The following is a 27319-nucleotide window of genomic DNA, read 5'->3' as shown; positions in this document are numbered from 1 at the left end:
GGAGTGAGTTTTAATGAGAAATGAATTAAAGAGGCAGCACGTTGGAGGTGCAGACAGCAGAGGGCTTGTTGTTCTGTCCATATGAAGGCTAAAGTATTAAAATAACCTCATACTGAAACTGAGAGCCTCCTGTTTAATCCCACAGCTTCTATCAATCCATCATTTCAGTTTAACTGCACACATAGAATTGAAATATCACAACACACTGCCATCCAAATCCAAACAATGCGCACCGTCTGTGTGTAATATTACCAGTGAATGAAACACTGTGTGTGTCATTGCCTCATTCATTACTGTCATTGCTGCACGAGGGATTACAGAGACAGAGAGAAAGGGATGATGGGAGATTACAATGGACTCTATTTTTGGGTTAAGAGGCGATTCGGGTCCATTACAACTTGGGTCTTATTTGGGGATTTTTTCGTCCATCAGTTCTGTAATTGAACCCATCATAACATTGTACTCATCGACTTAATATGTGCTCAGTGACATCATTAACAACTGAAACAGAAGCAATCAGCTGATCAGGTCGGACAAAGGATAACATTTCTACCAAGTTTGTCTGTCGAAAACATCCATCGTGGTTTATAGACACACCTCCAACCTCTCATTAGGAACATTTGGGAAACTCTGTCTTTTAAAAAAATTATATTTTACATCAAATCAAGAGTTAAAGTGTCAGGAACTGATTAAACCATGTGGTCTGCTCTGATGAAATGGTAAAGAAAGATACGTTTGATATTTAACTTTTAAAATACTATTTTTATTCGATTATACATCCTTAATACCTGCGATTATCTTTCGTTTTGTCTTCTACTTTGTCATTGTTATGCACCAAACACAATAATGTCTGTATATGGAAACGTACTAGTTCTGATGACATGTTGTTGCATCGTGATGACACATAGTTGAGTTTCAATTATATCATGTATAATCAAATGTATAACCTTTATATAATTATTTGTTAGTCACTGGCTTCAAATGTGAATTTGATTTGTCTTCTGTCAAGAATGCAAAGATTAAACTACTAATTCTGAGTTTTCTGCTATCATTGATAAATGTAGATGTGTTATCTAAAAACAGAAACAAAGTAAGGATGACAAGAATATAGGAGCTAAGTTGTAATAACTTGAATGTATCTTATAGACAATGAAGGAGTAGGGTAGGAAGAGAGAGAAGGAGAGAATATATAATGTTATGCTAGTACTTATAACACTATGATTGCATACTTGCATTTTATAGGTTGGCCAACATTGTTTCTTGAAACGTTCATGCCAATGAAGTTATTTCCTAAATGAATAAAGACTAATTACAAGCAATACGATGTGATGCAAATATCAACTATATACCGTCATCCACAAAAGGTATTATTGTTGATTGTGCTGCTTTGGCAACAGGATTTGTTTATCATTTATGTCAATGAGGTAAACATAATTATAAACAAACATAGACATGGTTTGATGTGCATAGACAGTTTGGACTGATGGATACACGACTCCAGAAACCCAAAGACAGATAGACATAAACACTGAGATTAAAAGAATAGTGACAGCGGTATGAACAGTCAGTTTCCATAGATAGCCCTCTCACACACACACACGCACGCACGCACGCACGCACGCACGCACACACACACACACACACACACACACACACACACACGCACACACACACATGCACGCACACACACACACACACACACACACACACACACACACACACACACACACATGCACACGCACGCATGCACACGCGCACGCACGCACACACGCACGCACACACACACACACACACACACACACGGTGATGGAGGGATGAGCACGGAGCCGATGTGGCTTCTACACGTCTGCTTATTCCATTCTGGACACATCAGGCCTTTTATGACCGTGCAACAGGACGGGCCCGACCAATCAGCTGCAGCGGAGGAGGTCACATGATGTGGCAACCTTCACAGGGAGGTGATAAAGTGAAGTGATGCTCAATGGACAAACTTATTCTGTTCTCCTGCTCTCCCTCACAAACTACGCCACAGCAACAACTAAAGACACCAAAAGAGCTTCAGAGAGACCAGAGTGACCCGGCACAGTGAGTACCCCACCCCACTTTCTGAGATACAATGGTACCAAAAACGACAGTACCCATAAGCCTCAGCACCGTTTTTTAAAAGCATCTACCAAGCTTTGCAGGGCTCCCCAGACCCACAGGGTTCCAAAGAGCCTCGGATTTATTGCATGTCTTCTGGTTTTTGGTCATTACGGTGATTGCAAAACAAATTTGAACCACAGAAGAAGTCACTGAATCAGTTATTGTGGGTCCTGCATGTGTATTGTATGTTGACAAAGTGAGTCAAACTACTTTTAAGACCGTCATTATTTTGATGTGCCTGTTTTTTACTTAACTTTCTTATGTTTGTATAAATATTTGTATTGTTATTGCGCATTTCTACATTTTACATTACAATATCATGTTTATACAAATATATTTTATTTATATACTTACTTTAACTTTATATAAATATTTTTACATTTTTATATCTTAAAATCTTATTTTATTGTTAATTGGAGCAAACATCACAGAACACAATTTCCCCTGGGATGGATCAAATATTCTCAAACTGATTCCGATGATTTTGATTTTAGTATATATTTTGCTTAACGGGTCAATTTTCGTACTTATATTGTATTTCTTTTAAATCACACTGTCCAATTAGTTAACTCCTGTCTGACAGGTATCAACATGTTTTGTTCCTGATGACACATTTGAACCAGTCCTTTTCAAACCAAGCATTAGCCGCTTTCACACCAAGTACTTTGCAGTACTTAGTGCCAAGCACTTAGTGCCAGCACTTAGTACCCCCATGGAACTAAGTACAGATCGCGTTCACACCGGAATGAGTTCCCTGAGGGAGGATTAGGCAAATGAAGCCGCTGACGTCGCTTCTTCTTCTTCTGCTTTGGGTTTACTGGCAGGCCGCAAACCACTTCACGGCGTATACTGCCACCCGAAGTCCCCGGCCGGAAGTCCCCGGAGTTGGGGACTGGCTTCAGTAGAAGCTGCTGGGACTCCCAGCAGCTTCTACTGAAGCCTTCCGAGTAAATCGCCAGAACACCGACACCTCCTCATCACTCCACCGCTCCCATGTTTTGTTTTTTTTGCCATAAGTTATTCTCTCTCCGTTGGTGCGCGGGGCTAATGCTAATGCTAATAATGCTAATGCCAGCAAATACAATGGCGGCTTCACAAAACTTTTCAGAGTTTTACGGGGCGTGGTTTGCAATTCGCCCAGCCAATCGAAATTGGTACTTTTTTCTCCCCAGGATAGTCCCACCTCTCTAGCAGGCACTAAAAATGGGGGTAAAAGTTCTCGGAACTAAGTTCTCTTTTTGGTGTGAACTCAAAATTCCAGGCACTATCGGAACTAAACGGGAAAAGTACGGGGAAAAGTACTCCGGTGTGAACGCGCCTATAGATGTATCCACAAATCACCACAGCCCCTTATAAAGGTTTATCCAGCTAAAATACAACTATTGGTTTTACAGCGAAAACAATCTGAATCTCTCTGTTTTGATGAGTCTTTGGATGCTATCTAAGATTTCAGTTAAATTCTTTCGATCATGTTTGATTTGCGTGCAGACTGCTTGTTTTGACTTGGACAGATAATGATAATTGTGCAATGACTCTGTCCTCATGATGACCATCTTTGCTTTGAGTGAGCCCATTTAAGGCGTGATCACTACATCTGATGGCTTGAGACTATCAAAAGGCTATATTTACAGCGAGGATCTTTCCTGGCAGTTTGTGTGTGGGTGTGACAGAGAATCAACTCAGGCATGGAAAGAAAGATAACCCAGGGAGAGCCCGAGCATTGTGAGCGGATCCTGTTGAGCTGATGTGGCAGCTGTTAGCTCTGTCTGAAATCCTGAGTAATGCCCTGAGGTTCGCCACATGTATTGTGAGGATGGCTGCCATGCCACTTTGTTGACTTCATCGCTTTAGTTTGGGATCCGTATTTGGGCATCACTAACTACAAGCTCACAGTGTAGTAAAGGAGATGATTGCTCAGGGAAATAATGTGGAAGTAGTAGTCTAAAGGTATTTTATATATTTATTCATGTTCACAATCAAACCAGAAGTGCATCTTACACGTATTGTGTATGTATAAAAGCTGATATATCTTCTTCTTATGTGCCATAAAGCTTCATTGTTGTCCAAAAACGATTAAAACACATCAATGAGCCAGGCTGTTGCAGTGGGTGACATATTCCCACATTAGTAATGAACACACACAATACAGTATATTTGATAAAAATCCAACACACTCCATCCTGTTGCCACAAATACTCACTCACCAAATGTGGATTAATCCGCCTCTGAAAATAGTCTGAATGTAAAGTCTTTTCAAGATTTACATATTGCCAAATGGTTGCAGCACATGACATAAAACTGTCCTGGTTGAATTCCTACTGAAGGACCTTTGTTGTATGTCTATATACTGTGTAAAGTCAGTGGACATTATCAACATGATGTAACAAATTAGTGGCTTTGAGGTCTGGACTTGGCGCTGAGGTTGTCGTCATCTTTTTTGCAAGAAGAAGAGCATGGAGCTAAGTTCAACCAAAAGATGAAAAAGACACGTTGCAGTTTACTTCACTATTTGTGAAAGAAACACTAAAACACAGACAACAAAAATACTGGCGTACACTGTGTGTAGTGACTTGTCAATCACAAAGTAAAGAGGTTAACTGAGGTTACATACAGTATCTAGTACGGTCCTTTTTCTCATAAACTTTAATTGAACTGGACAACTATTTGAAACAGTGGATATTGCACTCTGTCAGTCAGCAGCAGCTGTCCTTAATGTGTTGTTTGGCTGCATGTTTGAGAGGTTATGATGAGAGAAGTCTGTTTACCCACTGCTGTTAACCTGATAACAACACTAGAGCACTGTACCCATTTTTACTTTAGTTTTCTGTCCTGGGGGAGATACAGATGTTTTATAGGACCATTACATTCAACATACTGTATGTCATGCTGAGTTTCTCTCTCACTCAGTTTGTTTCTGAATGGGAGAAACAGCAACAGCAGACCCATTGGAATAACAAAAAGATAGTTACAGTATGGTGGTGATTCAGACAACAGTGTTACTGCATTCACAACTAAGTCAATGTTTCTGTTTAGTTGAACCAATTGATGATACGCTCCTAGTACTAGACTCCTGGTACTAGGATGGGTTAAAAGCAGAGAACACATTTCACTGTGTGTGCTGTGTGCTCTGCACGTGTGACCATTAAAGAGGGTTTCATCCCTCCAAATATATATATAAAGCTTGTGGTAGATAGTTGTGGTGTGCCCTATTTTCTTGTTTCTTAGCATGCACTTTGGTCCTATGTTTAAAAAATGTTTGCACAATGTACCTTTAAAGTACACTGTTTACGTGTTGTGTTGTCTTCAGATGTCTCGGTTCCTGGATTTGGCGGAGTTTGGAGAAGCTGCTCTCTACCTTCGTCTCACCAACTTAGAGCATCTGGCTGCTAAAGCCCAAGCTTATGATGGTATGTGTACATTTGTTTATACCTCTATCTTTGTATATCTATATAATATATGTGTTGCATATACTGAGCACTGAATAAAAAACGGTATAATGTCATTTTCCAGGTACGAAGCGTAGTTGGCTGCCTGATGATGTGGAAGCATACGTGGAGGTGGAGATCAAAGAGCTGAATGGAGACAAATCCACTGTGGAGACAAAGGACGGACGGGTCAGTTAGACAATTACCGATGTCATTTACCCATAAGACTGTTTTTCAATGACATTTCAATTCCTTATTGATGTTTTACTTCATATATAAGTTATGCAGGTCGACTCGTCAGTATTAGTACCGTGTACCAGTATGGTTTGAACCATCCATTCACTTTGCATTCCTAATCTGACTGTACTAATTGTTTACATGCTTAGCACACCAATACTAGATTTTTGTTTCAAAGAAGAAGTCATATTAAGATCTTTGACACAAAATAAGACCTGTCGCGTCAACATTTTTGATGTAAATGTACTAATTGGGACATAAACAGATCTCTTGGATCTCTGTAGCGCTGTTACTCTGATGAACATTTAAAACTCTGTGTTAAATGTGTGTATGTTTTAGTTTCTGGTGGTAAAAGAAGACGCCCTCCAGCCAACGAACCCTCCGAAGTTTGACATGATGGAGGACATGGCCATGTTGACTCACCTGAACGAAGCGTCTGTGCTGTTCAACATGAGGAGGAGATACAGCATGTGGATGGTCTACGTTAGTACTATTATTAATACACACAAAACACCACAGGGATTAGCACAAACTACTCTCATGTTTATCAAAATGTTTTCTTCCCATCCTCTCCTCATCTCTCAATTCTCACCGTCTTTGTTCCAGACGTACTCCGGTCTGTTCTGTGTGGCGGTCAATCCGTACAAATGGCTGCCAGTCTACTCCACTCAGGTGATAGCAGCGTATAAAGGGAGGCGTCGTCTTGAAACACCGCCACACATCTACGCCGTCGCTGACAACGCCTACACCGACCTGCTGAAGAGTGAGTGTCCTGTGACCTCTGACCTCTAACATTAACGTGCTATCAGTATTTCATTAATCAACTGTCCTGGTGAGATAAAGGCTAACTGGCCTTACACCCCATTGTTAGTGTTTCTACTGTTAGATACTTTGGCACTATTCAAATGTCCATTTCTCCATTACAGAAGAACATCTCCTTAAGTTGTTTCATAGAGTTAATTCATTCATTTCTATTGCCAAATTGTAAAACTTATTTTAATTCCAGGCTAACTACAATTCCAGGCTAACTAGAATTAAAAGTAGTTTGTCAATGCAACTCAAAATCCATTATATCACTGTTACATTTGAGTTTATGTAAAGTACTGTGGTATCAATTGAGTACAAATCAAACTCTCTCCATGACAGAAAACATGCATCACCTAAATTGTAAAACTGTTAAATACAGAGCTAGATTCATGCTCCTCTGGTCCTAAGTCTCCTAAGATGGCTGAACTAAAAAACAATAACACTTTAAAGTTTTTGGAACCTTTCAGTATTAAGAATATTTTCAGCTACTGTACTCATCTTTTTAAATGTTACCCCACAGATCGTGAGAACCAGTCGATGTTGATCACGTAAGTATAGGCATTTTTTTGCAACAAATGCAACGTCATAAAGTCAAAATATACACTATAAACCACAACATAAAGAAAACCTTAATCAGCGTTGTGTTGTTATTTGATCTGACTCTTGTTGCTTCCTCCTGTCAGTGGTGAATCAGGCGCAGGGAAAACAGTCAACACCAAGAGGGTGATTCAGTACTTTGCCATCGTTGCTGCTATGGGAGAAAATCTGAAAAAAGGAGTAGGTCACATTCTTAACTTTATCTGTAAACTAATTTTATTTTGAAGGATTTAATGTGTCTCATAAGTGCAGTGTATAAGCTTCTCTCTCTGTGTGTCTAGGGGTCTTTAGAGGACCAGATCATTGAAGCTAATCCCGCCATGGAGTCGTTCGGTAACGCCAAAACCATCCGCAACGACAACTCCTCGCGCTTTGTGAGTTTCAAATCTTAAAGGCCGAGGCTGAAGCTGAGGGGGACGTGTTGTGTGACAAAGACTTTGTTTCTGTGTTTGTGCGTCTCAGGGAAAGTTCATCAGAATTCATTTTGGACCGACAGGAAAGCTGGCATCTGCTGACATCAACATCTGTGAGTAGGATTTGTCAGATTCCCTACAACTGTCCTTGCTAGCTTGAAATTAATTTGAAGTCTGATAATGAAAGTATTTACATTTAGTCAGCACACTTTAAGCTGTGTTTGCCATTATACCTTAGAAAACACAAGTTATTCCATTATTCTTTTTACTTGTATTCAATAGTATAGTAGTACAGTCCACTTGAGTAAGTGTATTTATGTGTGTTTTCGTTAGATCTTCTGGAAAAGTCCAGAGTTGTGTTCCAGCAGTCAGAAGAGAGAAGCTACCACATCTACTACCAGATCCTGTCCAATCAGAAACCAGAACTAATAGGTAAAGATTCACATCAATCAATATCAGTGCATGTATCAAATATATGTCTTAAAATATGCATGATAACTTTCATTTCATTTAATTGTTTATTTGAACCGGGACAGTGCACATTAATGAACATTTTAAACAAAATAATGTTTTTAAATGTAAATGAGCCGGATTTTTAGCTTTGAGCTAGTTTCCATCCGTAGTCCCGTCACATACAACATTTATGAACATAACATTTATATACATGGCAAACAGAAATACATGATATGCAGAAAGAGCATGAAATAACCTGTCTAGTCTCTGCTTATCTGCATAGCTAAGAGCTATTATTCAATGGTAGATAATAAAGTGTCTGCCCTGTGTTGCAGACATGCTGCTGGTGACCACCAACGCCCACGATTACCACTTCTGCTCCCAGGGTGTGACCACAGTAGAAGGCATTGACGATGGAGAGGAGCTGAAACTCACTGATGTAAGAAACACGCTCTGGAACCCATGAAAAACACACTGTTCTGCAGAGAGGGCAAAAGTACACACATCCTTTACTCAAGCAGAGTACAGATACTCGTGTTTAAATAAGTTTAAAAATACTCTGGTAAAAGTAGAAGTACTGACTAAACTTCTTTACTCAAGTAAAAGTAAAGAAGTATGGGCTTTGAAATGTACTTAAAGGGGACCTATCATGCAAAATGCACTTTTGTACGTCTTTTATACATGAATATGTGTCCCCGGTGTTCCAGGGAACTCACCAAGTGTCAGAAAACACAACCCTCTCTATTTTCCTCCATACCCAAATCTCTAAAAAAGGGGCTGCAACGGATCTGATAAAAACTGATCCAGATTTGAACACTGTCCTGACGTCAGGACAGTGGCGCTACGGCTATTGGGCCAACTCTCCACCTATCAGGGGAATGTGGGGTTGGGCCACGGCCGGCCATTGCCGCTCGAAAGCGCTGGAGACGCTGTAGTACATATGCCAGGCCTGTAAGTGGCGCTGTAGTCTGCCACAAAAGCAGCGAAGAAGACTTCCCGTGCATGGTTACCATGGTTACCCTTCTGTTTATTCTCCACTGTGGCTTTTTTTCTCCCCCCCCGAGGCAAGCATTTGCTCCCGCTGCTGTAATTCAATGCAATCCCTCCCCGTCGAGGCAAGTACTGTAATTATCTCCGGTTAGTCCACCAGCAGATGACAAACACCCACCTCTCCGCCTCTTCCGAGTAACGAGGGGACCGTGCGGCAGAGTTTCAGTTAGGTTTTCTTTCGCCGGTCAAGATGTCCGTTAAAGTTTAAATCTTCCGGACAAAATTAGAAAAGTGCCAGTCAAAGGTCTTCTTTGTTATTTATTGAGCTTTAAAACAAATGAATAACGACTCTATATAATAATAGGCTATAACTAGAGAATGCAATTCCTGAAGAATGCTTTATGCTGAAAAGCTGACGCTAAACTGCTATGCTGAAATGTAATGTGTAAGAAGAAAGTGAAGAATTTAGATTGAAATGATACATGAACACTGGGGGCTTGAATGTGTGATGAGTGAAGAAAAGAAAGTAAAAAGGCTTGGAAAAGCAGCAGAATATTTGAACTGCAAACTTTTGAACTAACTTGATGTCGAATGATCTGTCGCCATGGCAACGGCATTTGATGACACCCCATAATACGCTTAGATGTGTTGATGGCTACATCGTTACCAAACCTGTGAAGTTTTGGGCCGCTGTTGAGGGCTGGACCGGTGAAATACAAGCGAAGTTCGGGGGACGATCAGACTGTTTCCATTGGACTTACAGCGACATCGTGCTTCATGGCGAGTGGTCTGTCGCCTTGGCAACGGCATTTGATGACACTCCATAATACGCTTAGATGCGTTGATGGCTGCATCGTTACCAAACCTGTGAAGTTTTGGGCCGTTTGAAGCATTTTCACTGAAGTTATAAGAAAACCGTGTTTCATGGCGAGCATTGTGTTGCCATGGCAACGGCATTTGAAGAAATCCCATAATTGACGTAGAGCTGTTGAGGGCTGGACCGGTGATATACAAGCGAAGTTTGGGGGACAATCGGACCGTTTCCATTGGACTTACAGCGACATCGTGCTTCATGGCAAGTGGTCTGTTGCCATGGCAACGGCATTTGATGACACCCCATAATATGCTTAGACGCGTTGATGGCTGCATCGTTACCAAACCTGTGAAGTTTTGGGCCGTTTGAAGCATTTTCACTGAAGTTATGAGAAAACCGTGTTTCATGGCGAGCAGTGTGTTGCCATGGCAACGGCATTTGAAGAAATCTCAAAACTGTCTCGTAGATGTCTTCACGGCTGGACTGTTAGCACACATGTGAATTTTGAGCACTTTTTGAACATTTTTATAGGAGTTAAAGGGACATTGTGTTTTATGGCGAGGGATGCGTTTCCATGGAAACGGCATATGGTGAGATTTCAAATTTGGCGTAGAGCTGTTGAGGCATGGACCGGTGATATACAAGTGAAGATTAGGGGATGATTGGACCGTGTCCATTGGATTTACAGCGACATCGTTTTTCATGGCGAGTGGTCTGTCGCCATGGCAACGGCATTTGATGACACCCCATAATACGCTTAGATGCGTTGATGGCTGCATCGTTACCAAACCTGTGAAGTTTTGGGCCGTTTGAAACATTGTGTGTGAGAGAGAGAGAGAGAGAGAGAGAGAGAGAGAGAGAGAGAGAGAGAGAGAGAGAGAGAAGAGAGAGAGGAGAGAGAGGAGAGAGAGAGAGAGAATGAAATGAACAGTTAGAACTGACTCTTGATCGCCCTCTTCTCTTGAACGGCATATGATGACACCCCATAATTGACGTAGAGCTGTTGAGGGCACGACCATTAACCATTATCTGAAGTCTGCTGCTCTGAGCATGTCAGTTGGAGTGATGACATCATTGTGTTCCATTACACAGGTGTTTATAGTTGAGCTAACGAGCTCTGTAGAGATCAAAAGGTTTGCATTGTTCTGAATGAGAGATAAACCTCTTACATGTGAACGTTTTGTGGAAGAACGATAACAGATATCTGTGAAATTTCAAAACGTGAAGCATGTCAAGGAAGGTGAGTATCTGAAGTGTAATTTTTGTGTACTTTCGTGTTAATAATGTGGCCTTTTTGGCAGTTTAACTAAAGGTGTGCGGCTGCTGCTGTGAGGAAATATCTGCCTGAAATTACAATGGGCTTTAATGGAGACATGTTGAAAATTTTTGTCACTTCATGCCCTCAAGAGGCATTTTGTTTAATTATTTTTTGCTTAATTATTTGTCATTTTTCAAGCTACGAGGTGTTTTCCTACGTTTGTCATGAAAAAAGTATGTCTCAGGAATGTGGGGTTTGGGAATTATGGCAGTTTTAAAAAAATATATGAAGGCAAATTTCAAGATTTGCTCCACTCTAGCTGTGACATCACGCACTCTAGTTAATGTTAAAATCTGAAGAAAACCTCTTTAACAAGGTCTGAACAATGTTTAATATCTCTAAAAGTAAGAATCAGATTTAAAAGTTGTGTTACACGAATAATGTCAGAAAGATGTCTAACATTTTAAAGTTGGAATGAGGTTTCTGAGTGAAAGTATGAATGAACAGTTAGCAGTTGAAGTCGCATGAAGATTGTTCAAGTCTGAAGATTTTCTCCATTGACTTCAATGGTTAAAAATGTGATGAATTATGGGATGTATCTCTGGAATTATGAAAGTTATGAATGATAAAAGTAATAGCCTGCGATTCCCGACCGAGCTGAACGTTTTGATGTTTGAACGGAGTTTCTGCGATGTTGAATGTGGGAGGAGAAGAGGGCCAAAATAAGTCGACGGAATAATAAACTTTTTGTCCGTAGCATAACATATAGTTGGAATGCTGTATCAGCATTCCCACTAAATAAAACACGGAGGACGGAGATCTATTTTTCTCCCCCTCTTCTGACTTGATCAGAGCGGCTCCCCTCTCCTGCAGGGGGGCGTAGTCAGCTGCAGCTCACAGAATCAGCCCCTGCAAAAACAGGGCTGGAGAACAGCAAATAGAGCGAAATGAGGCATGGCTAAAATGCATGATCTGTTTGGTATTTTGAAAACAGAAACGTATAAATATACCTTATATAGGTATGGCCCTACAATATATCATTTAAATATAGCATGATAGGTCCACTTTAAGTAAAAAGTACCCATAACTACCAGCTGTTTAAAGAGTACCTGACCTCCCTTTATATTAATAGAACAATAATGTCATTGTTAGCTAATGAATGTTTCCATGCTGAACAACGGCAACATGACAACGTTTTCATTGGTCCCTCTTCTTTAGAGAAGACCAGGAAATGATGGATACACGGATCGTGTTCAAATCAATAGGCACGCAATGACTCTAAATAATAATGATCACGCCACCAAAACACACATTCAAACTAAAGTAACCAGCCTGTTTTGAAAATGTAAGAAGTAGAAAGTACAGGTATTTGTGTTAAAAATGTAAGAAGTAAATGTAAAAGGTCATCAGAAAAATAAGTAGTGGAGTAAAGTACTGATACCAGAAAAATGTAATTAAGTACAGTAGCGAAGTATTTGTACTCCACTACTTCCCACCTCTGCTGTTCTCTACTATAACCTCTGTACATGTGTGTGTAGCACGCCATGGACACGCTGGGTTTCACTCCGGAGGAGAAGTACGGCTGCTATAAGATCGTTGGAGCCATCATGCACTTTGGAAACATGAAGTTCAAGAAGAGGCCGAGAGAGGAGCAGGCCGATGCAGACGGCACCGAGAGTAAGACACACGTTCACACATTGTGAATATCAGATATAACTCCAGCTAATGCTTAGTAAAGTATGAAAACCTGTCATTTTCACAAAGATACATCAATAATTTTGTGACAGAGAAAGCAGATATATAACAAGGCAAAGTATCTTTGTTTATAAAGTACATTTCAAATTAAGTAAACTAAATTATTACAAAGAAAGCATAAGAATAACATTTAAAAACAATAAGCAATACAAGTTAAAATGTGCTCTGGATCTTTGCGTGGCCAGATATGGGAGGAATTTGTAACAGTTCAGTTATATTTAGACTCAGATATAGACAGATATCCATTTCAAATTATTAGAAACCTGTTACTGATTTCAAGGCAAGCCAATTATTTGTAACCATGCACTAAATATTCAAATGGGCATTGTAATTGCATCGATGGGTTTTGCACTTCTTTTGCTTTTTGATAAGTTTCATTTATACATTAATGGGTACTAATGGCAGATGAGATGATATGTGTGTGTTGTGTGTGTGTTAAGGTGTGGATAAAGCAGCCTATCTGATGGGCATCAGCTCTGCGGAGCTGCTGAAAGGCCTGCTGAACCCCCGCGTCAAAGTTGGACACGAGTACATCGTTAAAGGGCAGACTGTAGAACAGGTATCAATCAAATAATACGTCTATTGTCTACATAAAAACTGATTTATTTTTTCTATCATTGACCTTTCTCATTGTTTTTTCTGTGTAGGTCTACTATGCAGTGGCAGCCCTGGCCAAAGCCACCTATGACCGTATGTTTAAGTGGTTGGTGGGGCGCATTAACATCTCCTTATACACCGCTCTGCCTCGCCAGTACTTCATCGGAGTTCTCGACATCGCCGGCTTTGAGATCTTTGAGGTAAAGAGGAGAGAGTGACACATATATCTAGTCAAGATCCAACAATTGTGTCTACCTGCCTTGAGTCTTTGTGCTTTGCTAAACATATCCTGGACCTATCTCTGTAGATGCATCGATCCAACTAAGAGATTCATCCATTTTAACTTGGTAGTTTATCAAGTTTAGCATTGTTGCTCAGTTAGCTTCAGTGACCTTCCCAGGAAGATAACTTAAGCCTGGGTCAAAAATTAGATAAAGAAAACCAATACATTACAAAATAGATCTGTTAAAACCATTTTCTGCACCGTTTTCTTTTGTAAAATGGCTTAAAAGAAACATGATAAACTATCGGGTTAGGGTTAACTGAACATTTTCTAAATGGGGCAGTTGGGGTTTCTTGGACATATGCTTTAAATATTTATACAATCTCTGCTTTATCTCTTTCTGCCTGTGATACAAAGCCACATAACTGTTGTTTGTCTCTGTTTCTGTAGTTCAATAACTTTGAGCAGCTGTGTATCAACTACACCAACGAGAAGCTGCAGCAGTATTTCAACCACCACATGTTCATCATGGAGCAGGAGGAGTACAAGATGGAGGGCATCGAGTGGACCTTCATAGACTTCGGTTTGGACCTACAGGCCTGCATTGACCTCATAGAACGGGTGTGTCTGTGTGTTTTCACTTGAATTAATTAATTTCTTTTTAAAAGTGGAAGTATTTGACATCATAGGGGTAGGTTTTATTAAATAGGCGAGGTACAAGAGAAGTCAGATCACAGTGAATGATTCTCCATGGTCAAAAATACAATCACATGTTAATGAGGATATTTTTCAGCCTATGGGTATTCTGTCCATCTTGGAGGAGGAGTGTATGTTCCCCAAGGCCACGGACAACAGCTTCAAAACCAAACTGTACGACAACCATCACGGGAAGTCGCCCAACTTCCTGCGTCCGCGGCCGGACAAGAAGCGCAAATATGAGAGCCACTTTGAGGTTGTTCATTATGCTGGAGTGGTGAGTATTTTCTATTGTTCTTCATCCTGTTAGAGGTACTTTGCTTAGTCAGGCACCAATTAGAACTGGCCAACTGGTTTCCATCTCGTTGTGAACATTTTTAAATATATGGACATTTAGTAAGTTTCACTGGTTACGATGAAAGTGTCAAAACATTTTAAAGGTATTTTTAAGACACAAGACCTTTTATTGTAACATAACCACACTTGTGATTCTGGTATTAGGGATTCAAGATAAGTACTTTGGTAACAAAAACATTTATTGTGTTTTATCTAGAAAACTCGGCAAATTAGATGATTGCTTATTTTGGACCTATCTCAGTCGTTATGTAAACCTTTAAAACATCTGCAATAATATAATAAGAAAAATGTTGGATTACTTAAAATGTAGCTAATGGGAGCATGTAAATCCTGAAAAGAATAGGCCCAAGGACAGAGCCTTGGGGAACTCCTTATTTTTGTTTGCTTAGACACGTACTGATTGACACAAAGGAGACTATGGGATATAATAAAGAGAATTCACATAGAAGCGCCTGTATGGAGTTATATCACATTGGAGAATTCTATAAAATAATCAATATATTATCAAAATTGTTCTGTATTTGTATTTCCCACAGGTTCCATACAATATCACAGGATGGCTGGATAAGAACAGAGATCCTCTGAATGAGACGGTTGTGACTCTGTTCATGAAATCCTCCCACAAACTAATGGCTGGACTGTTTGGGGATTACATCAGCTCTGACATGGGTAACTACACTTCATAGATAAACAAACTGAACAACAGACTCCAAACAATCCAAACAAGAGCAGAACCGCACACTTTAAAGGAAAGAGATATAAGAAATACAGGTGAACATGGTGTAACTGTGTACGTTGTAAACAGGTATAATTATTTCTGTTGTTTCAGCTGGAGAACCAAATGCTGAAGGCAAACACAAGAAAAGGAGAGCTGCTTCCTTCCAAACGGTTTCACAGCTCAACAAGGTGAGTTGACTGTTGATCAGACCTGCGGGAAAGCAAAACAGAATCATGTACTTACATAAAATAAACAGACAAAATACTGATAGTGTCTATGTTTTTAAAAACACAGCCTTAATCAGAATATAATAACTGTTGATCAGAAAGTTTGGTTTTGGGGCTTGCTGCCATTTTTGTCATTCCGAGAAAGGGGATGCGGCTTACGTGCAATTATAAAAGCAGCATCCACATCGACTTACTGTTGCAGCTTGAGACTCTTGACATACAGGATAGATGTTCTCCAACTGTTTGTTTGTTTGTGTGTTTAAATGCAGGAGAATCTAAAGAAGCTGATGGCCAACCTCCGCAACACTCAGCCTCACTTTGTGCGCTGCATCATCCCCAACAACTCCAAGAGTCCAGGTAACCAAACAACAGCAGCAAAACTAAAAGTTACTGCCACACGTTTACAGTAAAAGTAACCTAGCATCAATGTTTCCCATTCTGTGAAAGCACTTCAGATAGAATCTTATTTTTGGCACAGTCAATTAAAGGTCCCCTATTATACTGTTTTTCATCAATATATTATAAGTCTCAGATATATACAAAACATGTCTCTGAAGTGTTTGTCTGAAATACCAAACAGATCGTGCATTGTAGCATCCCATAATCCCCTCTGTTTCAAAAGGGCTGATTCTCTGTCTTTTACTTTAGATGAAAATAAGGAGCCACTCCCCACGCCCCTCTGAGAGATATTTGGTTAAAAATAACTCAATGGTGCTCTATGAAGAGATTCAGGTGATAAGGTGGGGGGTGGGGTTACCTTGGTTGGTTATTGGCTAATGGTTAAACAAGCAAAAACATCGTTATGACATCATAAAGTGGCCAAAATCTGATCAGCTCATTTTCAGATAGGTTTTTATATAAATGGATCAGGACAAAAAGTGAGCAAATCTTTTTTTGCTGAAACTTTCAGAATCTCTTTACACAGAGGGGACACATGTTTATGTATAACAGACATGAAAAAGAGGATTTTGCATAATAGGTGACCTTTAAGATCTTTCAAGAATCCTTATCTGTTCTCCAGGTTTGATGGATCCTTTCCTGGTCCTCCACCAACTGAGGTGTAATGGAGTCCTCGAGGGGATCAGGATCTGCAGGAAGGGCTTCCCAAATCGCATCCTGTATGCTGAGTTCAAACAACGGTCAGTCCCAAACCTAACCACACAGGTTTACATTTCCGTTGTTTTACTGATCAGTTTTGTCTTTTAACCTGTTAAGCCCGAGAGACCCCGGTACCGGGGCACTTCCGCAACATCTTGCAGGAAACAGTGTCTGAGAGCACGTTCATTTAATAAACTATGAATGTTTTATATCCATGTAACGGGAAGAAACTCATCTAACTGATAATTTTTATTTATTTTTCAAAAGAAAACCCACAATGCTAACACTGAGCCTCTGAATTAGCAACGAGCGAAAAATGCTAACAGATTACTACACCGAAAATCACTCACAAAACCTTATTATTTATCTTTTCTCCAAATCCATGACATCGTTTCACATTGTGAGGTGACACAGAATCGAAGGGTACCCTCATTATCACTGAATTATACGAAATTGCGACGTTATAAACAAAAACAGACATCAAAACATGTGGCGCTAGGTAGCTAAAAATGCTAACATGCTTACTTTGGCTCTGTAGTCTCTCCAAAGTGGTCTTCAATGGCATTAAAACGATAAAAACGCTGCTGAAGTTAATCCATAGGTTAATCCAATGTGTCTGTGTCCCTTTGAAAGGATTTCTGATAATCCATGAGCAATGAGATTGATAATCCATGCTTTTCCGTTTCTAGATGTCAGAGCGAGAAATAGTTTCACTCTAATGCAAAATTACATGCGCAAAGCCCCCACCTTTTTGTTTTACAATGAGTGTGTGTGGGGGACTCCCCCTTCGATTATATTGGCTCTAACGGTCAGAAAGAGGTGTCAACCATCAAAATCGACAAAGGGGGGCCAGAGATATGGAAAAAAAAACATTTCCACCCAAATCACCTCAGAGGTGGAGTGTTTTTGGCTAAACCTCTCTAAAAAGGTCAAATGTCACTTGTTTTGCATCAATCTTGATACAGGGTACTTATTATATGTTGTACTTTGGATTCCTAAAGCTTTTAGTCTACTACCTTACCATCATCCAAGGGTAGTTTCACTATAAGTAAAAAATAATTTTAGGACGGACACTATAATTTACAGTTTTTTACTATGTAAAATCTGAATTTTCTTTAAAATAAAAAACATCTATATTGTTCTGACTTTTCTACATCCAACTCACAGGTTTATCATTACTTTGAGAAAAAAGATTATTAATTGAACCCTTTTTTAAAAAAAGCCTGAAAAACAGGCTCAGGGCTTAACAGGTTAAGTCATCAGGGTTTTCCCTCTGTAAGTACTTTCGAGACTGCTTCTCATAAATAACCCATTTATAATTTTCTTTCTCAGTTACCGCATCCTCAATCCTAATGCAATTCCTGAGGACTCGTTTGTGGACAGCAGAAAGGCTGTGGAGAAACTGCTTGGTTCTCTAGACATTGACCACAGCCAGTACAAGTTCGGACACACTAAGGTACAGCACTGTGATTAATACAACAGCAAACATTATGGTAACACTTTATATTAAGGTACACAAATTCCCCATCAGCTAGTCTGCTCTTTATTCGTCATTATAAAACACTTATTAATGCCTTATTCTACATGACCATATTCTACAAGTAATAAGCCATTAGTTGAGAGTTTTTCCTCAATAACCCTCTAATTAGTGCTTATTTATTGCAAGTAAGGAAGTTGTTGTACATGACTTTTGGTCTTAATATGCTCTGCTCAATGTGGGCCTAATAAGGAAGTAGTACCACAAGAATAGTAATTCTCCCATAATAACACTTAACAAATATGATCTATTCTTATGTAACAAGACATGAAACTATAAGTCTTAGTTGTGTCTAAATAACTCAAAATTAGGTATGTATATCTAAGAACATGTTCCCTATTTTAAAGTGAAGTCTTGTTCATAACCAATAAGCTAGTAGTTTGACTCTAATTGGGTATTTCTATCTAAGAATATGTTCCCTATGTTAAAGTGAAGTCTTGTTCATAACCAATAAGCTAGTAGTTTGACTCTAATTGACCTGAACAGGTTCCCTATTCTAAAGTTGCTTCCTCTTCACACTTTGTAAATACATTATAGCACACAACTACTGAAATTAACCTCAACAGTACATGAACAATGTAGGCACAGGTTGACATATCTGTTTTATTAATGAACCACGAATGAGAGGTTCAGACACATACCAAAACATGTCAAGTTTATTGACTTATTTGCAGTCCACTGACATTCAAACGGAGTGAAACTATAAAAAAAGAAGTTACAAGGCACTTAATGATCTCATACATGCAAGTGTAACATACACAGATTAACACATAGGACCGCTAAGTGTAAACAAGGTAAATATAGCTAATGCTAGCTGTGCAATAAGCATGTATACAGGCTAGTATGGCTAATGCTAGCATGTATGCTAACGCTACCGTGTATGCTAACGCTAGCGTGAATGCTAACGCAAATGCTAGTGCGAATGCTAACGCATTTTCTCATTGTGTTTAAACATCTCCAAATGTCATCACATAAACACAATTCATGTTACTAATCCTTACAGTGTAAGTGTAAGGCTTACAGTTACACTTACAGTCATTGTTTTCTGACGGACTAGACCCTTTTACTCTTCAGGTTGCATAGGGAAAATCAGTCGCAATCTACTCATGGATGTCTACTGCCATGCTATTCAGTTCACTTTCTCCTACTTCCTGTACCCGGTTTCCTGTCTAACCTTCAGTACAAATGTTACAAATATGCAAATATGAAACATACAGGTCAATATCCAACCCAGTCTCACGGCATTTCGTGTTATTAGTCACGAAATTAATTTAATCTATTGATTCGTGTTCACCAACACGATTTTCACCTTTTTTTCGTGTCACACAGAACGATTTTAAATGCAATGTATTTCTATTGGTAGTATGTTTCGTGCCTGCAACACATCTTTTTGTCCGGTCGGGTCTTGGAAGACCAGAAGCTGTGTGGTTCATAAAAACATTTTCTTACTCAATATCTTACCCTAAGCCTAACCCTATCCCTTTTATTTGAAATTGTATAATGTCTGAGTTTTTTTGCCGTCAGTGAGGAAAAGAAATGGGGCTCAGAGCCTCAGAATACTGAAATCTGTATTTTTTGTCATCTTTTTTTCCTTCTAATTTGTTATTATTTGGTGCAGGCATGAAACATACTACCAATATAAATACATTGCTTCTAAAATCGTTCTGTGTCAGAATACTTAAATCTGTATTTTTTTAAATCTGTTTTTCCTTCTAATTTGTTATTATTTACATTGCTTTTAAAATCGTTCTGTGTGACACGAAAAAAATGGCGAAATCGTGTTGGTGAACACGAATCAATAGATTAATTTCGTGACTATAACACGAAATGCCGTGAGACTGTGTTGCAATATCACCTTGCTATTGGTAGCTGAACTTTCAATACCCCAAAACATATTCTTAGATATAAATAGGCCTACCTAATTTTGAGTTATTTAGACACAATTAACACTTATAGTTTAATGTCTTGTTACATAAGAATAGATCATATTTGTTAAGTGTTATTATGGGAGAATTACTATTCTTGTGTACTACTGCCTTATTAGGCCCATATTGAGCAGAGCATATTAAGACCAAAACTCATGTACAACAACTTCCTTACTTGCAATAAATAAGCACTACTTAGAGGGTTATTGAGGAAAAACTCTCAACTAATGGCTTATTACTTGTAGAATATGGTCATGTAGAATAAGGCATTAATAAGTGTTTTATAATGACTAATAAAGAGCCAATATGCTAATATGCATGTTAATTAACAACTAGTTGATGGTTAATTTGTGTACCTTAATATAAAGTGTTACCAACATTATTTGAATGCTTCCTGGGTCTACTGTTAATACCACATATCATATGAAAAAAAAGACAAACTGTTCTGTCTTTTTTCTTCAGGTGTTTTTTAAGGCGGGTCTGTTGGGTCTTTTGGAGGACATGAGGGACACCCGTCTGTCTGAGATCCTCACAATTGTTCAGGCCATGGCCAGAGGGAAGCTGATGAGGATGGCCCGAGAAAAGATGATGATTCAAAGGTCAATATAACAACCAGCAGATAGATTATTGATAAAATACAGTGTAGCAGCAAAAATGTAAGTGTATGATATTTCTTTGGGTAAAAACACAAGTGTGGTCTATAATTCTTCCTCTCAGGGATGCTGTACTGGTGATCCAGTTCAACCTCAGAGCGTTCTTCTCTGTGAGGACTTGGCCTTGGATGATGTTGTTCTACAAGCTGCGTCCGATGCTCAGGAGCGCCCAGGTGGAGAAAGAACTGGCTGCCCTTAAAGAAGCGTACAACAAGTTAAAAGAGGCCTTTGACAGGTCTGTCCACCGGTCGGCTCTTTAAACTCTGTGTACATTATTATTTACATGTTTTAAAGCAGGGTTATTTGAGTAAAATGAACTACATCCACACAGATATATGACTAATCACCATCTGTTGTAATTTCTCGGTCAGGTCAGAGATAAAGCGAGTGGAGGCGGAGGAGCGTCAGGTGATTTTGGTTCTGGAGAAAGACGACCTGTCTCTGCAGCTCCAAGCTGTGAGTAACACTGAAATTAAAAGGATTTAAATACCATACTTTGGAAAGTCCAATCAATATATACTATACTATTCACATGCAAATTGTGTCTACCCATAACTCAAACTCAACGAAATGTTATTGGTTGCACGTTTATAATATTTGAAAATGAATGTCATGTCACAATTTAACATCTTTCAAGTTTGTTTGTTAACAAGGTTTTATAAAATGAAGTTATATGGGATCCTCATGGGTGTGTTTACAAGTCTGCTAGATCTTCCTGGGTTATTTGTTTGCAGTTTGTTGCTATCTAATCCATACCATTTATCTCCAAATTTGACTTTTACTTATTCAGATGAAAATAAAGGATTTCCTAAAGTAGATGAATCAATTTGACGTGAGACTAGTTAATCTCTCTTAATCTTGTTTTCAATATCTCTAAAATGTCTCATGTTTTTAATCATCCAGGAGCAGGACAGCCTGTCCGATGCAGAAGACCGCTGCAACCAGCTGATTCAGTCCAAAATCTCTCTGGAGTCGAAGCTGAAGGAAGCGCAGGAACGTCTGGAGGATGAGGAGGAGATGACGGCCACGCTGACGTCCAAGAAACGTCAGCTGGAGGAGGAGGTGATATCCCTGAAGAAAGACGTGGACGACCTGGAGATGACTCTGGCTAAAGTGGAGAAAGAGAGACATGGACTGGAGAACAAAGTATGTACATTTACAACCATGTATCACTGCATGGTTCCTTTACTTAACTATTTTTATTTTATTTTATTTGTTTTTTAGCTTGAGAGCCTTTGTCTGCTACAATTGATGATTTTTTTATTTTATTTTTGCCCAGGTGAAGAACCTGTCCAATGAGATGTGTGTTCTGGATGAATCCATAGCGTCTCTGACCAGAGAGAAAGTGGCCCTGCAGGAAGCTCACCAGCAGGCTCTGACTGACCTTCAGGCCCAGGAGGACAAGGTCAACATGCTGGCCAAGGCCAAAGCTCGGCTGGAGCAACAAGTGGACAATGTAAGTAAAAAGTGACCTAAAGAAAATGATGAATAAAACTGTCTGTCCAGATTTGAACAACTGTGTTAATGTTTATCCGTCTTTCTACTTAAAGTTTTACATTTATACAACATTATAAATGAAAGTACACGTTTCATTTGGAGTACCTCCAGGTAGCTGTTTGGAGCCATTATTGTTTTCTGCCAATGATCTCTAGAACCATCTAAAAGACCTCTAGAATTGTCTTAAAGATCTATTTGTAAAATACCCATAGAGCCTCCTTAATGGCCTCCTAAAGAAACTCTTTAATGATGACCTCATTCCTGAAGGTCCTGAAGAACCCCCAGAACCAATACTACACACTCCTTGGTGACCAAAGTAACCAACTACAAGACATCTAAAACCTCCTTAAATACTTTTTTTGACATAGTATACTATGACTTTTTTTTTACAAACTATATCATGACTTTTGACATATACTAAATTGTGACTTTTCTTACAAACTATACTATGACTTTACTAAATTATGACTTTTTTTGAAAAAATAGTATACTGACTTTTTTCAACAGAATGTACTATGACTGTGAAATTACCACCTTAAGGATCTCTGAATCTTGCCTGATGGTCAGTGGGAACCTGAGGACCATTGTAACTTTCTAAAGGAACTTGATTTGAACTCTTTCATCACCTATTGAATTTCCTAAAGGATAACTACGGTCCCCAACAGAAACAACTAAAGACCTCTAGGATCTCCTAAATGACCAATTGGACCTCTTCAATGACCACAACAGGACCTCTACAACCACCCCAAAGGCCACTAGAGGCTTGAGTTTTCTAGGACCAAAAGGACAACCTAAAGACCACATTAAGCCCATTAGGTGACCATAAATACCACCTAATGGACCTTTTGTTATCTCTTTATGACAACTTGAATCCTAAAGCTCCAGTAGATACTTCCCAAGGACCACCAAAACGGTCTACTACTACTACTCAACCATCTTATGGTCATTAGATTGGCTAGCAGATGGGTAGCAAATTAAGTAAAACCAACATAAAGTGTCTTCTAGGGTTTTAGTACACCACTGGGTTAAGGTACTGGTGTCTGACAGCATCCCCCTTTCTTCCCTATAGGTAGAAAGTTCCTTGGAGCTTGAGAAGAAGTTGCGGATTGATCTGGAACGATCCAAACGGAAGCTGGAGGGGGATCTGAAGCTTTCTATTGACTCAGTGAAGAACATGGAGAATCAGAAGGAAGAGATGGAGGAGAAAATGAAAAAGTAAGACAAATATATCTGGAGCTGGTAGATTTTAAGTTGTATTTAGCCAATGATTTTATCTTTTTCTTTTAGACAAATTCTCCATAAGGACCAAGCTCTACTAACACATTATGACGTTACGTTTGAACAAAGGCTGACACTACAAATTATGTGGTATTTTCATTTCTCTTTCCGTCTCTTTCCATTGCTCCCTAAAGAAAAGACTTTGAAACGGTTCAGATTCAATCCAAACTGGAGGATGAACAGAGTTTGGGTGCTGCTTATCAGAAGAAGATCAAAGAGCTGCAGGTTAGTAGTAATAATTCAGAATATAAATGTTAGCTTCCTGATTTTCGTCTTCCTCACTCTGAGTTGTGATCAATTCCTCAGACTCGTATCGAGGAGCTGGAGGAGGCGCTGGATGCAGAGCGGGTGTGGCGCACCAAAGCTGAACGTCAGAGGAACGACATCTCCGTAGAACTGGAGGAACTGGGAGAGAGACTGGAGGAGGCCGGAGGAGCCTCTGCTGCTCAGATCGCTCTCAACAGGTCAGCAGCATCAACTCATAGTAACTTACATAGGCTCATTTATGTATTTTTTTTAGGGGGATATAGCAAGTCAATAGTACAGTATATGCCACATTGAAGTGGCATGCCTCATCTAAAAGATTGATTAGAGATGCAGTTCAAAAGGATGTCAAGATTATCTGGTCATGGTTGGTTTGGTGCCTATTACATTTTGAAGATTAGGAATGGAAAGTTGTTGCTGGAATTTTTGTGTTGATACCATTTGTTACACAGATTTGGTGCCAAATTGAACACATTTCCACCACTCACGAATTGATACAAATATCAAAAAGCACTCCAAAATACCACAATAAGACACAACAACTATTGAAACTATTACATTTTGTCAACGATTGGATTGGGATTACTTCTGTTTTGGCAACTGCTCAGAAATTCCCCTTTTTGTCAATTTATCAAAACGTTTCTCAAGACTGTGCTTACCCTTAAGCTCACAACCAGTCACTTTAAAGAGCGAAGTCAGCTTAGATTTTCTAGTTTCATATGATATTAATATATTAAAATCAAATCCTGGAGGTTTTGACTGTCATAAAAATGTATTTCTGCATTCAAGTTCCCTCAGAATGAATTGTAATGACGATTGGAAGGTGCCTTCACTCAGACAGAGTCGTGGCTCCTGTGATTTTAAATTGTAACTACCTTGATGTCAAACAGGAAGAGGGAGGCCGACTTCCTGAAGATGCGGCGGGAGCTCGAGGAGGCGGGGCTTCACCACGAGGCGACGGCCGCCACTCTGAGGAAGAAGCACTCGGACGCGGTGACGGAGCTCAGCGAGCAGATCGATAATCTGCAGAGAATCAAACAGAAACTGGAGAAGGAGAAGATGGAGTACAGGCTGGAGGCCGATGACCTGGCTGCCAACGTGGAGCATCTGTCCAGGAACAAGGTGGATAACAATGTCCTATTATGCAGATTTAAAGGAGTATTTCAACAAAATTAAGGAGTATTACACCTGATCAACATCATCCTACTTGTTATGTTGAGTAAGGAGGCAATACAAAAGTTTGTTTACAAGGATAGGATGGTCATATTAAGTGTTTCTGGTTTTGAACTCTTATTAGGAAAAAGGATTCATTTTCAAACCAGATTAAAACATGTTTTAACAAAAAATCTTGTTGCACCAAATTTAAAAAGTAGTTGAAACTTTTAAATTGAAACCTCTCTTTAAATATCAGTTCTAGATCTAGATAACATTTAATTTTGTTGCACCACAACTTCAATTTGAAATCTGATTCACCAACAACTTTGAAATGACATGTGTGTGTGTGTGTGTTTGTGTGTCTGTTTGTAGACTGCTGCTGAGAAGATGTGCAAGGTTTATGAGGACCAGCTGAACGAAAGCAGGAGCCGAGCGGAGGAGCTGCAGAGACAACTGACCGACGTTTCTACTCAGAAAGCGAGAGCCGTTACAGAGAATGGTACCACGAAACAAACAATTTCCGTTATCCAGCATAATATCCTACTAAGGTTCTCTTAATGTGTAAAGGACTATCTTTTTGGGCCTCATGTCAGAAAAAGCTGCTTCACAAAGGTATGTAGAACAGAACCAAATAAAGCAGACATTTTCAGTGCTGCTTGGTGAATGTTCTATAGTTTTCGGGGTCTACAAGGCTCCAGAAATGTTGTGAGTTTTGCTGAGACTTAAGCTGAACATTATTTTGGAGATCTCCACAGGATTGACACTGAACAGTTGTTCAGCCATCTTTTTTCTTCTTCTTCTTCGTCTTGACATTAAATTATAAACCATAATAAATTAATTGTATAGGTCTAGCCTCCCTATATCTGTGTGTGAAAATGGTTCCATCCTCAAAAACAAAAAACTAATACTTCTGCAGTCTAGCTGCAGCTTCTAGCTACAGTCTTCTGTTAAAAAAAAAGACACTGAATGTCTTGAATGCATCACACACAGGACTTGAGTCTGAAAACAGCAGGAGTATTTACAATAGCATTATAAAAACAAAAATAGTGCATGTGGGTGCACACTTACATTCTCTGTCTTACTGTTACATAAATCCCATGAATGTATGAGATTAAGTTAGCTTCATCATATCTCAATCAGTGATTAAGTGAATAATAAAGTTTCTATCGGGTCACTATCAGCCTGTCACTCATTATTTTCAGGGAGGGGGCGGGGTTTGGAGGAACGGAGAGGAGACGGTGATCGCGGAAGCTTTCCTCCTGCCTTCACAAACTTACACAAGTATTTATCAACTGAAAATAGCAAGAGGACATTCATACTCTGCAATCCAAGACTTGATTAAATCCACCAAAAACCTGACATGACGATAACGAGTGTTTTTCAAAAAACACAAATCCCTCCCTGTGTGTCTCTGACGCGCAGCGACAGGGCCTGATTCAGAGCGGGTCATTCTGCTGTTAGTTCTGGACTGGTGTTGGTGGAGAAAGCAGACTGCTCCGTGTGTGTTGTCGCTGTGCTGCTGTCACGTCTGTTCCTTGATCTCTGCGTCACCGACCATTTGATATTCGTGTGACAGAATGATGTCACGGACTGACACAAGTGTTGTAGTACCACCGTTTGGCCACTATGAAAGTTTACTTCAATGTTTGGTGCATTTCTTGGGGGCTTGGACTCAACCTACTCTGTTTTGACGTTGTTTCTCTTCTTATCTTTGTTGTTCTTTAGCCGAGTACAGCCGTCGTCTTGAGGAGCGGGAAGCTATGATTAGTCAGCTCCAGCGCTCCAAGGTGGGGGCGTGCCAAAACGCTGAAGACCTAAAGAGGCAGCTGGAGGAGCAGAGCAAAGTAACATTACATACTCATTCATTCTCACACTTTTACGTTGATTCAAAGAAGTAAACTATCTTTGATGAAGGTTTTTGTTGGGAAAATACTGAATGTACTCTTCCAATATCAGAGTAGCACATGATAACAAAGGCCCTACGTAGCTGTGTACCTAACAGGATGTATGATTACCTAGAAGAGCATCAGGACTGTTTTCGGCATATGATAGCTATGTGATTAACATGATGATTCAGCCTCTATGGAGATAGACATATGACAAGCATGATCATTTCTGACGTGGAGCTAATCTGAACTAAACATTGTATACTGCTTTGAACCGGTATTCCTCCATCTTGTGACTGTGTAACTCCCTCTCT

General features: G+C 39.5%; 1 protein-coding gene across 1 annotated transcript in view; it reads left to right on the top strand.

The window, feature by feature from the left end:
• The first annotated feature begins 5452 nt into the window (after positions 1-5452).
• The window catches only part of LOC117478534 (myosin-7B-like), a 29770-nt gene continuing 7903 nt past the window's right edge, over positions 5453-27319 (top strand). Inside the window, exons 1-31 of the mRNA XM_034125520.1 lie at positions 5453-5552; positions 5656-5759; positions 6147-6290; positions 6414-6570; positions 7135-7162; positions 7298-7391; positions 7493-7585; positions 7674-7737; positions 7958-8056; positions 8413-8516; positions 12678-12816; positions 13335-13453; positions 13542-13691; positions 14165-14335; positions 14508-14687; positions 15304-15436; positions 15597-15673; positions 15982-16069; positions 16734-16851; positions 18143-18266; positions 20735-20871; positions 20990-21160; positions 21297-21381; positions 21829-22071; positions 22205-22381; positions 23492-23637; positions 23835-23925; positions 24007-24164; positions 24855-25086; positions 25492-25618; positions 26845-26963. Of these exons, the coding sequence (XP_033981411.1) occupies positions 5453-5552; positions 5656-5759; positions 6147-6290; positions 6414-6570; positions 7135-7162; positions 7298-7391; positions 7493-7585; positions 7674-7737; positions 7958-8056; positions 8413-8516; positions 12678-12816; positions 13335-13453; positions 13542-13691; positions 14165-14335; positions 14508-14687; positions 15304-15436; positions 15597-15673; positions 15982-16069; positions 16734-16851; positions 18143-18266; positions 20735-20871; positions 20990-21160; positions 21297-21381; positions 21829-22071; positions 22205-22381; positions 23492-23637; positions 23835-23925; positions 24007-24164; positions 24855-25086; positions 25492-25618; positions 26845-26963 (3972 nt within the window). The remainder of the gene's footprint in view (positions 5553-5655; positions 5760-6146; positions 6291-6413; positions 6571-7134; positions 7163-7297; positions 7392-7492; positions 7586-7673; positions 7738-7957; positions 8057-8412; positions 8517-12677; positions 12817-13334; positions 13454-13541; positions 13692-14164; positions 14336-14507; positions 14688-15303; positions 15437-15596; positions 15674-15981; positions 16070-16733; positions 16852-18142; positions 18267-20734; positions 20872-20989; positions 21161-21296; positions 21382-21828; positions 22072-22204; positions 22382-23491; positions 23638-23834; positions 23926-24006; positions 24165-24854; positions 25087-25491; positions 25619-26844; positions 26964-27319) is intronic.

The sequence above is a fragment of the Trematomus bernacchii genome, unplaced genomic scaffold (assembly GCF_902827165.1).
Source record: "Trematomus bernacchii unplaced genomic scaffold, fTreBer1.1, whole genome shotgun sequence".
Taxonomy (NCBI): Eukaryota; Metazoa; Chordata; class Actinopteri; order Perciformes; family Nototheniidae; genus Trematomus; species Trematomus bernacchii.
This window is presented reverse-complemented; position numbering and strand designations above follow the sequence as displayed.